Genomic DNA, 14355 nt, shown 5'->3' on the forward strand with positions numbered 1-14355 from the left:
GCGTCCATGAGTTCAACCAATAGCTAAATTAGAATAAAAATAATGTAATGATACAAACAAACTCGAAACAGTTTATGAAATTATTAACAAAATGTCTGAAAATAACAGCTTATTTTATAATTTATAGAAGTTAATCGTTTGGTTCAAATAATATTTCCGAGTAGATTTCATAATTAATGACGAGTTACCTAAGATGATATTTAAGTAATAAGAGAATATGTTTTAATAAATGCAAAACGTTGTGACTATGTTAGAATTAAATTAGGATAAGAATATTATGTAAAAGTGATGCTACGGCGAAGAAAAACTTATGTAAACTGCCTTAAGAAATAAACGTATTTATGAAAAAAAAAAATCTATTATTTTATGTCAACCAAGAATAGTTTATTAGTTTTTGATCATTTCTACTTGTCTATTAGAGTAGGACATGGTTGCATGAGAAAGAAATTGAAAGGTTTATTTCCTCGCTCCGCCAAATTTTTCACGATTCTTCGAAATTTTGGCTATTTTTGTGCCCGAGGTTTAAAGTTTGTATGGGATTTGGTATGGATAACTAACTTTTTTGCCATGAAATCATCTGGAATCAGCACACATGCCATTTTCGAGAGAATTTTAACGAGGAAGAACGGGAAAAACACATTTGAAGACAGCAAAACAATCTGGCATTCGTAGAAAATATTGTTAAAGAAAAAACGACACAAGGTCCGAACAATAACTCATTCCTCAATATATAGTCAATTCCAAAAATCATCATCATGAGACTCTACATACTCCGATTCGGATGAAGTTTTGCACACGTTTAGAGTATGACGAATCATTTGTTTTGCATGGATTCGGAGAGCAATTCGACACGTGACTAATTTTTAAAAAGAGAGAAAATGTTTTTTTGCATGCACTTTCTTCAAATCTTGGTAATTCACGAACTATGGATTGAACAAAAACGGTGTCCTAGAAGAAGTTGTAGAAAATTGATCGGACTATCTAAAAAAATATACCCTGAAAAAAAAGTTGAATGCTTTTTCAGGAATTAGGAAAGCAACCGAAAAACTAAAACCTAAAAAAACCTATTTTAATGTCTTTCTCATTAAACTCATGTTTTCATTAATAATACTAAGAAAGTCTTCAAAAAACATTTCTTTGAATAAGAACAAAAAAGTTTGTTTGGGCATACATTAACATAACTTTTATAGTTTTTAACAGTTTTGATCCAAGTTAATGGAAAGTTAAGGAGATTTTTTTTGCAGTTTCGCTCTAAATAACGGTTTCAAACTTTAAACATATCTCACCCATTTGCGCAGGAACGTCCTAAAAAACGTCAAATTAGTCTATTTTTATAAACGTAGACCTTTTTGGTTGAGTATTAGCTTTTTCTGAGAGAATGTAGGGAGTTCCGTTTTTGAGTTTTCGACAACTATTTCCGGTACTTCCAGAACCGGTTTAGCTGAAATCGACTGGTTTGCCAACAACTAACGTGAAATTGAAACAATTTTGAATCAAATTTAGAAGAATTTTTACGGTTTTGTCTAATCAAATAGAAAAGCTCTGCAATCACTGTAAAAACCGTCTTTTTAACCGAGGCTCGACGAACTGAGTAAATATCTGTGTGTGCAACCGTGTCCGTGGATATGTGTGTATGTATGTAACGAAAATGTGCACTGACTTTTCTCGGAGATGGCTGAACCGATTTTCACAAACTTAGATTCAAATGAAAGGTCTTATGGTCCTATAGTCAGCTATTGAATTTCATTTGGATCCGATTTCCGGTTCCGGAGTTACAGGGTAATATGTGAAAATTAGAGAACACAATGTGCACTCAATTTTCTCGGAAACAGCTCAACTAAAATTCAAATAAAAGGTCTTATAATTTCCTAAAAAATTCTAGAACATTTAATCCGGATCCGACTTTTGGTTCCGGAGTATTTTTCCACGAACGATGGTCAAAAACAGGTACGAATCCCATAAAACTGTCTGATAAATTCTTCTAGTTTGCAAAACTTATTAGTTTGTGGGAATATAAACTTAATTCGGCACTACTGGTCCCCCCTTTTCTTGTTCCGGAAGCAACGAAAGCAATGAAGAAAAACTCCTAAAACTCACTTCGATTTCTCAACGATGCTTGAACTGATTTCCACAAATCTTAGTTTAAATTGAAGTTTACATTGTCTCAAAAGCTACTGTGAAATTTCATTCGGATCCGACATCCGGTTCCACAGTTCCAGGGCGATGAGTGCCAAAGCTTTCAAACCGCCATATACAATGACAATATGTACAACACCGGTACGTGCAACGTGGTAGAAGAAAACACAACACGAACGATGCATCTTTTGTTCTATTTCGTACACCTTATAAAGAAAATGAAACGGTTACGGATATCTGCTAGTGGTGTGGTGACCAAAAACTGCAAAAAGGATCTCACTCTATTTTCTTCAAAATGGTCAAATCGATTTTCACAAACTTATAACATAGGAACAACGAAAAAATCTTACAGTTTTACACTGTTCTAATACTAATTAATTAATTTGTTGTAGATACTACTTCCAGTTCCGGAACTACAGGGTAAACAGAATTTGTAGATTTAATTAGATCAAATCCGAACTAACTTTCCGATTTCTATTCAATGAACAGTTGTTTTTGCGAATTCCACTGTATATTTATGATGTTATGAGTAATATGAGAAAGGTATCATTACACCTCTAGATGGATTGAAACAGGTTTTTGCATAATCGCTCTATAAGAAAGGCTGCAATACACACTACCCTGTTTTTTCGGAACCGGAAGCCATATAATCCATATCCAGCCATATCTGGATAAATCTCTACAGCAACTTATGGAAACATAATACTTTTCATTTAAATCTGAGTTTTTTATACTTATCAGTCTGTAATTCCGGAACCGGAAGTCACATACCAATGAAATTCGGTAGAGTGATATATGGAATCTTAAAACCTTTCATTTGAACCTAAGTTTGTGAAACTTGGATGTGCGGTCTCTGATTAAATCGAGTGCATTTTTTATATTCATTCTGCACATTTGACGCATAACTCAGGAACCGGAAGTCGGATCTAAATCAAATTCAATAGCAATATATGGGACTCTAAGATCTAGAGCAAACAAACAAACAAACTCCAATACCTTTAATTTTAATCTAAGTAGAAGAAAATCGGTTGAGCGGTTCCTGAGAAAATCGAGTACACTTTTTTGCGCATTTTACCCCCTTACTCCCGAACCGAAAGTCCGATCCAAGTAAAATTCAATAGGATTCTCTGGGGCCAAGAGACCTTTCATTTAAAACTAAGTTTGTGAAAATCGGTCCAGCCATCTTAGAGAAAATTGTGTGTACATTTTTGTTACATACTCACATACATACACACAAAGACATTTTGCGTACTCGACTAACTGAGTCAAATGGTATATGAGCCACGACCCTCCGGGTCTCGGTTCAAAAGTCTATTTTCACAGTGATTGCATACACGAAACCGCAAAACAACCTAATTTTAAGTACATACCACCCGATTCGGGGGTTCCGTTCAATAACCTTATTTTAGGTAAAGTGGCTCTAGGTAGTTTCCGTAAGACACGTGCAAAGTAAACTTAAAGATGACGTTTCGTCTTCGACTCATCAGTGCACTGAAATAAACTTAAGAAAATGGTTATGTGCACCTTAAACTTAAGAAAATGGTTATGTGCACCTAGCATAAATTTGGGGGTAAAAACAAGCTTTTTCCACTTCAAATTACCTTAAAGATGAGTTATATTTACTCTACAGTTGAGACGTACTGACTCAATCTCAAGTTGAAACGGTTTGCATAATTTTAGCTTATTGAACGAAACTCACGCTATTGGGTATTTTGCTCTTTATATTTTGACAACAATTGAAAGAAAAGATTCAAAAGAACACAAAATAAAGTAAAAAGAAGTCAAATAATAGGTAGTTTTTATTTACCGTGTAGCCTTTCTACACGCAAAAAAATTGTAAAAATAACTTAATTTGGGTTTCATGCAACGAATATTTTTATTAAAATAGTGACAAAAGAAAAGCTGGTTTGATATAACAAATATTGCTGCTTGAAACTGCAAAACTTGAAAATTGATTTTTCTCAGTGGACAAGTTTATTTTAACCAATATTTTGATAGAAATAACAAATATTTTTCTTGTGCGTTTCTATCAATTTCCCGACAAACAATTTCTCAGTTAAATCAATTTGAAAAATTTTGGATGAATGAACTAACTTTAGATAAAGTTAATAATTGTAGCACTAATAATTCACAAACTTTTTGGTTGCAATAAATTACCTTAAATTTTGTTGTTTCAACTAATGCTTTTGTTTGTTATAATCATACATTTTTGTTTGGTTTTACAAATAAAACGATGTCTTTCAAATTAATTTCCAAGGTAATTTTTGATACTACTTTCATCCCGATTGGTAACGGCTTCCTATTTCATCTGAACTCCTATTCCCATCTCATCCCTTCACCTCATTACTTTGAACATGAATTATATTTTACAACCTACCTGGACCAAACTGTGAAATGTTTTAAAATAATTATAAAAGCTATTGTAAAAGAAATGGTTTTAAATTCTTCGGTGATCGTTTTTTTTTCATTCAAAATGAACTCACTTTTCAATTTAGGACACATTTTCGTCTCAAGATCTACAGTTCGTCATGTTTCTGAATATCTGAATATCAATTCGTCTCAAAAAATGATCACTATTTCGCACAATTACACTACCATTGAATGCTGGATGACTTTATAATCAGTAATGTTGACTTGCCAGTTGTTTAATTAACGATTAAAAACTTCAAAAACTACCGGACAAGGAATAAAAGTCTTCAAAAATAGAAGATGAAAGTATTTCCCTTAGTTCACTTGATTGCACTTTGTTTTCATCTCATTTGGTTTCGCAAAGTTGCCAAGTTATCTCAGAATGTTACTAAACAAAAATTGGCTTTTTTCTTCAAATTATCATCAAAAAGTATGTTTTTGGTATCCGTGACATTAGTTTAATTATATCATTGATATTAACATTTCCATAAAACTGTTTCGGAATATTACCAGATAGAGCGTGTTAAATACTAATGAAATAACCATTGTAGCAAATCTAGTAGCAATGGTTTAATTCCGCTATACGTCAACATAACGCTGTGAAGTGTTCGTGTTTCATCGACTGTGCATGCCAGATATTTTCATAGAAAATATGTATTACTTTCAATATAAATGTTTATCAGTGTTCATAATCAACTCCACTTTAACATGTGATTTGTCCGTTGATTAATAAACTTTAAAAGAATCACTGCAATCAAATACTAATAGATACTCAGAGAAAGAATTTTTTTAATTCTCACTTTTTATCTGTACTTTGATTTAAATCAGTATGCGAACGCAAAAATCTATGCAATATAGATAAATCGGTATAAATGGCATCTCTGGCTTTTAAATTTAAAGGTAACGGAAACGACCGAACAATTTATAACGTTGAAATGATTTCAAACTGGTTTTGAAAATATCGTGTGTTGTCTCATAGTTGGCATTAGGCCGTTTTCAAGAAGAATTCCGACATTTTGAACCTGAGAGTGTAATAGTGGAATATTTTGTTTTGATTGCTGTCGCCATTGCCAATTTATAGGAAGAATAAAGGACCAACGATAGGATGGATAAAAATCCATTGCGATGAAATTAGGAGCAGAGTAGTGAACACATCATAAGTGTTTTTAGTTGTTTTATGAATATTAGTTAAATTTTTAAGAAATGTGAATCAATCCTCAACGTGGAGCAAGGCGAATGAAGCAGTAATATGAAATAGTTATAGTGATCTTAGTGGCTAAATCGGGATTTCGAGGCGACGTCCTTACAAATGAGATGAAACAGGGAGCCCTTACCCTATATGTGTTTTAAAATTCCTAATTTTGGCAAATTTTAGCAATTTCGTCGTTCAACGATCGAATTATTCACATAAATTCAAGTCCTGTTTATTTTTTATAGCATTCAATAATTCGGTGCTCCATCAGTCCGGTCAAGATGAAGATCCTGCATGAAATATTTTTGTGTAAACAGACCATTGAACCGGGTGCCATTTTTTTCGTTCAACAAACCCGACAAACAGAGGCCCAATGTTGAACCATTTTCAGTATGAGGAGTTGGACTAGTTTTACTGGAGAATTTAAAAAAAGTTTTTATCCACTTATTTTTCAAATGAACACTACATACCTGTAAAAAACTTCTACTTTATGTAGAATAACAACAAATTTTTCTTTCTATATGAACATAACACCAAATTTCCACACTATTTTTGTAGGAGTAAAAACAAACTAATTGTCGGACTGGAAAATTTAAAACAGTGGAATGTCGCTGTGCATGCACCGAATACTTGTTCTGTGGGATTCGTAAAAACACCAAACTGGGAGAAGCAACCACAAACCTCAGAATGCTAAAATGCCTTTAATCAGTGTTTGGAGCAACTACCTAACAAGCTAGTATAATGTCATTAAAAGAGGAACGATAAGAAGGTTAACAAGCTTATGTACGCTGCAGTGTTCTACATAATTCACTTTTCCGGTGTGCTGCTTCACTTCACCCAATAACGAATTCCTCTTTAGAGTGCAAACGCGATTTCCAATGAATTGAAGCCCAACTTGACAACAGTTTTAGTAGCACAATCTTCGTGGGAAAATAACTTTGGCTATGTCAGAATAATGCAAACACATGACTCATTATCTGGGTCTAAACAACCAAGCGTTTCCATTAAATACTTCCTCTCTAGTTTCCCATTAACATTCAAATGAAAATGTTAGATTATGTTAAACACTAAGCTTACGAAAGTTATTTAGTAAAATAATCTCTACAAAGGAACGGAAATTGCAATGAGTCTCACGGACAGCGTTTCCCAAATCTCTCTTCTTCACTTGCCAATGACAAGCCCAAAAAAAAACATATAAATATTAACCACCAACCAAGTGCTAATTCCTCACGTATCTTATCTTTTTCGCTTCGTTTTCCTTGCAGGCACAACGAGTCGAGCATCTATAAAATGCTCGACTGGCAGAAACCGGGCAAATCGATTGTAATCTGTGCGCTGGGGGTGTTCTTCGTCTTTATCGTTCACTTCATCTGCTACTGTCTGTACTGTCTTCGGGTGTGGCTGTACGCCCGAGTGTGCCTCCCGGAACCAGACAGTTCCGCAAGCAGCGGCAGCACCCGGAAGACGAGCCGGGAGAAGGTAAGCTCGATTACACGGACACTTTCGGCGATGGAGGAATCCCAGCGGGAGCAGTTCCTCAACCCGTCGACCGTCATTGATCTCAAGTGATGGACCGACGATGGGCAGCAGCCGTGCGGTTCGAGAGCCACGCCCGCAAACCGAACGGCCGCGCCAGGTGGGTGGAAAACCCAGTAATGATCCACTTCATCGCGACGAAACGAGAGCCGACGCCACCCGCGTTACGACACCGTGAAGTGCGGATCGCTCTAGCTCAAGTAATTCTCTGGAAAGTCATTGTTGAACACTATTAGCATCTGCGGGAGTGAAGCTCCTTCCTGCAACGTTTGATTCAAGATATAGATTAAACAAGGAATAACAACGGCGTTGTTCAGTGAAGTAATTAATTATGTAAATTGATAATAGAATTTTACGTAGATCGTTTAGCGGAAGATGGTTTTCTTTTGTACACAGAATTTTAGTCAGATTAGGAAGATTGTCAGCCGGAAGCCGACTGGCTCTTAGTGTTTTTGAGAGGAAGATATAAAAAAAACTCTATGCTCGCTCATGCTCGTCGCCGCACAGCATTTACATTTTGATTGCATACATACAAGAATTACCCTCATCCGACCCACAGCAGATTGGTAAAACTGGAACGATGTTGTTAACCGGTAGAGTCTAAGTTAATAAATAAAAAAAAAAGCTCGGTTGTACCAACTATTAGAGAGGGGCTCCGGAATCTTCCGAAAATAATTCTAAGCCACAAAGAATCAGTATTAAATAGAAACACGTTAGCCTTGTTGGTTTCGATTTGAGGTTCAGGAAACCGACATCACAGGCAAACAGACATAAAACGAATCTTATTTTCTAAAACACCACACAATTAGGAATGGTTATAGGAATACGATAACATTTTGTTTAATTGATATTTCAATAATTAATCTATGTATTATTCTTATATCCTTTCATTCTATCTACTCATCCACTGAAACTTTTTTCCCAGTGTATTGTGATTGCCATTGTGTGTACGTGTGAACGCTCATCAGTATGTGTAAGTGAATAAGTGTGTGACGTCATTAAGAAAACTACGAACACTGAATTTTGAAGTCCTTGAAATGACTCAAACTGTTTGTTTTCCTAGCTCACTGCCGCGTAGAATATTATTTTAATCTAAACGTCTTAGAGCATGTTCTGGAGGAGTCAGGTGCGTACCCAGAATACTTTTTCGGAGGGGGTTTCAGAACGGTTACGGATGTATGTAAATAATTATTTGATTTTTTTTTATAAAGTCGTTCGTTGAAAATTATTCATTTTATAATTCACTTAAATATGACGAATTTTGCGGTATGTCAATTTCTCAGTTGGCAGAATTCTCTCAGATTTGAATGAAATTTTCTGGACATGTAGACATTTGTCACATTGCATACTTTGTTTTTTAAAATTGATCTGAACTGTCTTTTAAAAAGAGCTAAACTTTTCGAATCATTTTTTTTTTCAAATAGTTGACGACAAATTACAAAGCCTACAATATGTATTAGTGATTTTCATGAAATCAGTCAAACTTTTTACTTTAAAAATTTAAAACCAATTTTTCAAAAAATAATACATTTTTTATTTTAATAGAAAAATTTTACGGTGTCTATTTATCGAAAACTAAACGGAAAGTCAATTTGAGAGATTTCACAGAATACTGGTTGCCCGATATTTGCAAAAAATATCACTTTTTTTCTCAAAACTACCCGCCTTACAATACATGGACGGTTAGAAGAGAATAAAATAGTCTACCTTGAGACAAAGTTTCGTTGAATTCGAAAGTGATGTTTTTTTTTGTAAATAGACTTTCAATTCTGAATATCAATATATTTCAGTGTAGGATTCGACTAGGCATTTTTACCCATTTTTTGTCGAAAAATGACAAATCCTACAAAAAATCAAGGCTCTCAAAATAAGTCCAATTATATAATGAAAATACTGAAAAAATTACTAAACGAATTTCACACTGAAAAAAATCGATCTTATAAATTTGAAGTCAAATTACAAAAAATGCAATTCTTTATTTGAATGAAATTTTTTCCCAACATCGATTATTATGTTCTCTGCCAACCTTCCATATATTGTAAATCAATCTCAATTTTTTTTATTTTTTTTTTCAGTGTAGGACTCGTTAAGAATTTTTTACAGTATTGTAATTGAAAAATTTGAATGATTTTGTGAAAATCACTAGTACTACACTTTATTGTATGACTTTTCATATTCGTCAATGACTGTTTGAAAATGTTTAGCCCCATTCAAAAAACAGTCTGGATCAATTTTGGAAAAACAAAGTATGCAAAGTGACTTTTTGGGACAACAAATCGAGTAGGCGCGAAACTTGGCATATTTATAGAGAAGAGTTTTCGTAACATAACAATATTTTTTTAGGTTTCTGGAGAGGTTTGAACCCCTAAAACCTCCCCATGTATACGCGCCTGTTTGGAGTGTTCTAGTTACAATTTGTGCCAGCTTGAAATCTGGAAATTATAACAAGAAACTGGCAACCGCAGCAGCGATTTAAAGCGACCCTTACACGATCATTAAGTGTCATTACTAAAAAAGAAATGTCATTTTTAATTAACGTGTAAGGGCAGTAATGATGATTTTTCCATACAAATTTGGAATGTCATTAATTTAGTAATTATTGAAAATGACGTTAACAATGACGTTAACCTTGAACGGCCCCAAGGTCTATTCTCAAATGACCACATCAGCAAGTGACAGTTTACAATGAGGTAGGAACAGTTGAGGTAATCATAACACCTTTGTGTTATGGCGTTTTCGCTTGAACTGTTAAATGTATGAATATGACAGCAGTTACGGTTGGAACTGGGATAGTCAAGCGAGAACGACATAACGACATTAGTGAAATTAAGTTTGCTTCAACAAGTCAAATAACATAAAAAACTGCGTACTTGCTTTCGTCATACCGTTCGAACTAGTTGACATTGAATCAAAGCATGTTTATTATTCATGAATTTCGTCATATCGAACTTTTTTTTTTGGTTACCAACACAAGCAAGCCATGTGCTCTGCACCACCTGTTTATATCGCATTGGACAGATTACCTTTGTTTACTTTTTCTTCTATCAATAACTCTTCCGCACTTACTCTATCTTCTCGACTCTTCGTATTAGAGCGGTGAAAATTACAGCCATTATTTCGCCAGAAAGAATTTTTATCCGTTCTTTAGTGACTCGGTGTTCTGCTTCATTGATCAAAAGTTGCAGACTTTTCAAATTCAAAATACTGAATTTTCTGCAGACATCCATAAAGAGATACAAAGCATTTAAATAAAAATTATAATTACTGTTTTTAAGCACCTAAAGTCAGCAGCTTTTTCTTTTTCGTTGGCAGACTACTTGAACCCACTCTATTTACAGGCAATGAGGTAGAAACAGGTGGGGCAAACAAACAGCAATGTCAGATATACAGAAATCTGCGTAGATTTACCGAACCGAGGACAAAATCTACGGAAATTGGATTTTTTCTACGGAAATCCACGGAAATTTGAATTTATCAACTTTCCACCGTGAGAGCTTCCGAGAAAAATGCCAATCTACAGAAATGACACAACTACTATCTGGCATCGCTGCACTTTAGTGTTCGTGACACGAATTTTTCTTCAACATGTTTTTTATCATGTGTGTCACCATAACGAATCACTTGGAGAATGTTTATGAAGTATTGGTTTCCAACACCACCTAATCATGTGCATGCACAACTTCAAAACAAAAATGTACGAGCGAAAATGATGGTCCAAAATTGAACGCTGGATCACAGACTAACAGACATGACAGTATGAGTAAATTCTTATAAAAATAATTTTTCGTGATGCACTAGTTCCACCTATATTGTACTGCGCGAACTATTTACTATCTGTACACCCCTTGTGTTATGTAAAAGTTTTTTTACTAGTTGGTTTCCCCTCGTTTGTCAACACCGATCAGCTGCTTGCAGGGATGCCTGATTTCATCATAATATTTGAAAATGAATCGTCACATTAAATTATTGGATTACGTTGAAAATATATTTACCTTTTTCGCGATGTTGGAAGGTAACCATTTATTTGACTCAACGTTGTTCATCTAGACTATTTTTATTGTGTTGGTGGTTTTCACCCGAAATTAAGTGGCGGCAGTCCAGAAGCAAGTAAATATTGTAACAAAACGGGTTCGATTTTGTATTGCGTTGGAGGATGAGAAGTAGGCACAATTATGTATATAGTTTTGGCAATATGTATTAAATCTGTATCCTGCATGAAATTCGCATGGACGTATACAAATCAATACATTACAGGTAATTCTGTATAAATGGCAACTCTGTTGGTAAATGAAAAAAATAAACACAGTCTAGATGACAGACAGGATGTTTTTGATAGGGTAACGTGGCGCCATCATGACACATGTGAGTACTGTCCCAAATAAAGGAATATTCGAAATGACCGTTAAAATGATTGAAGAATCTAATTTGAGTGTCCTGTCTGTTAGTCTGTGGCTGGATCTTCTAACGATGGATCGTTGCCGTTCAATTTTGAATAAATCGTTCAATACGGAATCTGAAACTAGAAACAGATGTAAAAACGTGTTTTTATGTCACGGAACCAGCCAGCTGACACCGGTATGTTAGCACCAGTCTTTTGAAAGTACACCGATAAGTTTGGGCCCCAAACACTGCGATGTTTTGATACTTATCGCGACTCTCAAATGGTGTAAATTATTTCCACTTGAACCATTTTGCGGTTAATTTTACCTTGTGGTTGAAATCTGACACTTACGCGGTTATTTTGTGTCGATTTTTGTTTATTTTGCACTGAAAATAATTCCAACTAAAGAATTAATATTAGAATTTTCATTGCAAGATTTTTTTCAGTGTCGGAAAATAACCATCGATCTGTCAAAATAACCATGCTCTCGAGCAGGGTTATTTTTGACAACATCAAAATAACCGCTCGAGATTCAGATTTCAACCAAAAGTTAAAATTAACCGCGAAATGGTTCACAAAATAATTAATATAAATCATAATACACTCAGATTGAATTATACTAAAATTCGGCTCTCCAATGCTCGGAAAGTTAATTTATTTTGAAAATCTGCGGTTAATTTTGTGTAGTTTTCATCTAGAAAATAGAAATCAACTCTGATTCACTAGTGCTCAGTTCCTATTAATTCATAATCCTTATAATTTTATGCACCGCGATAGTATTTATTTACAAGTACATTTAGTTTACCGTGCATGAACACTTAAATTCTATCGGATGTTTTTCAAAGAAGGGCGAATCTTACAAAACTAAACAAATCGAATTTCTCTCTACTACGAATAAATGCTTTAAAATGCTACAATTTTGCCTAAAAATTCGGATTCTGTGAAAATCTCAATCAAAGGGCGAAACTGTCATTCCATTTGTTTACGTAGGTTTCGCCCTCTGTGTTCCATTCCACCAAACCGGGCGTTACTTCAATTGCTAGAAAGGAAGGGCGAACTAATTGTTTTCATTATTTTAGATGGTTTCCGAACATTTCACTACTGGAAATAGTAAATGAGACGATAAAATTACCCGCAGATTTGTCTTAGTCGTGGAAACCAACCAATTTCACGAAAAATGCGCGAAGGTGTAACTTCATGACTCACATAGGGAGTGAACAAATTGATAAAATCCTTTTATGTTGCTTTATTCAGTGGACATAGAGGGAAGTGAAAAAATTGCATACTTTTGAAAGATTTAAAGATAAACCAACAGTTCATCGATTTATCAAAGATTGGTCTGAGACTATACGATAATTTCTAAATAGAACCCTTTTGCTTCAAAAACATTCATTGATGTTTTTCTTCATTTGCTGTCAATGTTAGATTCGCCCTTCTTTGAAAAACAGCTGATATATCAAGTAAACGACGAAATGAGTGTACTTTTTCCAAGAGCTTTTGTCGTTGTGTGAAAGTGTAAAGTGCAGGAGCATTTATGCACCCATTGCTCACCAGAGGCGCTTTTGGTGTCCCGGGATGCTCAACTACATTACTATCACACTGCTATGCTTCAATCAAGGACCTGTTATTGTATGGGAAATGTTCAGTTTAAAGCGATAGAGAGAATCAAGGGACGGTTTCCCAATGTTATCGAACAGAAAAAGCCAGTTTCTTACAAAAAAAAATCTATCAAAATCATTCTTGTTTTAGAGTCAATTCAGTAACTGGAAATGGGAGATGGATAATAGAACAGGAACAAACGTATCATCAATCATATTTATTTATTCGCTCTCGTCATTGTGTCAGCGTAGTTATCATTACAAATGCTATGATATTTGGTATTTTGATGAACTAACAAATCAATTTCATGAAAAAGATTCAAGTTTCAAAGTTTTAATTTGCCTATAATTGTTTGTTTTTCTGAACAGAATTTTTTTTGTCTAATGTACTCTTTAACCGACTAAGATGTCGTCCTAAAGAAAAAATCAATACTTCACAAGAGGTTTACAATTCCAATTTATTTAAGTTCTATCCAGACCAGAACCATTTAAAAAAAAAATATATCGAATCCTCGCATCACAAGTACATGTTGCATTATAGCGTGTCACGCAACGGGACACAAACAAAGGATCTGAATGTGATGAATTCGTGGAGATTTGGAGACTCCCCCCAAACTCACAAAAAAGAGAGTACAACGCTGTGGATCGTTTGAAAGTTTATGTAGTCTATCGTAGAAATAGAAGTAAGGAAGATACGACGCAAACAGTAAACCTATCACCTGATATAAATTTCAATTAGCAGCATTTGTGTTACAATCCATATCGTATAAACAACTGAACCAAGTTAATACTGTTAGTAAAGTCTTATTTCTTAAACAAACAAAAATTTATGATCGCAAAGCGACTTCACACATCAAAGCAAGATTCTAATTAATCCCTATATAACATGTAAAAAAAAAAACTAATCAATTTTCGATCGCCAAAAACATGTTTTTCAAACAATCAAACAATGTTACCCTTAGGTAACGATTTGTAGCCGTTCAATAAAGTATTATTGCTTCAAAAGCATCAAATTTCCTCTGGTAGAAATTATCCTCACATTTCAATTTAGTAGATAATCCACACATTTAGGTTAGCGTAAATTTGCACCCTATTTCAATAAA

General features: G+C 34.4%; 1 protein-coding gene across 8 annotated transcripts in view; it reads left to right on the top strand.

Moving 5' to 3' along the window:
- Window positions 1–11459, top strand: part of LOC131427694 (protein rolling stone) — a 233170-nt gene extending 221711 nt beyond the window's left edge. For all 8 annotated transcript variants that reach the window (XM_058591121.1, XM_058591120.1, XM_058591124.1 and 5 more), the window contains one exon: window positions 7003–11459. In XM_058591121.1, coding sequence (XP_058447104.1) covers window positions 7003–7306 — 304 coding nt within the window. In that variant the 3' untranslated portion in view covers window positions 7307–11459. The remainder of the gene's footprint in view (window positions 1–7002) is intronic.
- Window positions 11460–14355: the final 2896 nt, after the last annotated feature.

Source organism: Malaya genurostris, chromosome 2 (genome assembly GCF_030247185.1).
Source record: "Malaya genurostris strain Urasoe2022 chromosome 2, Malgen_1.1, whole genome shotgun sequence".
In the NCBI taxonomy this organism is placed as follows: Eukaryota; Metazoa; Arthropoda; class Insecta; order Diptera; family Culicidae; genus Malaya; species Malaya genurostris.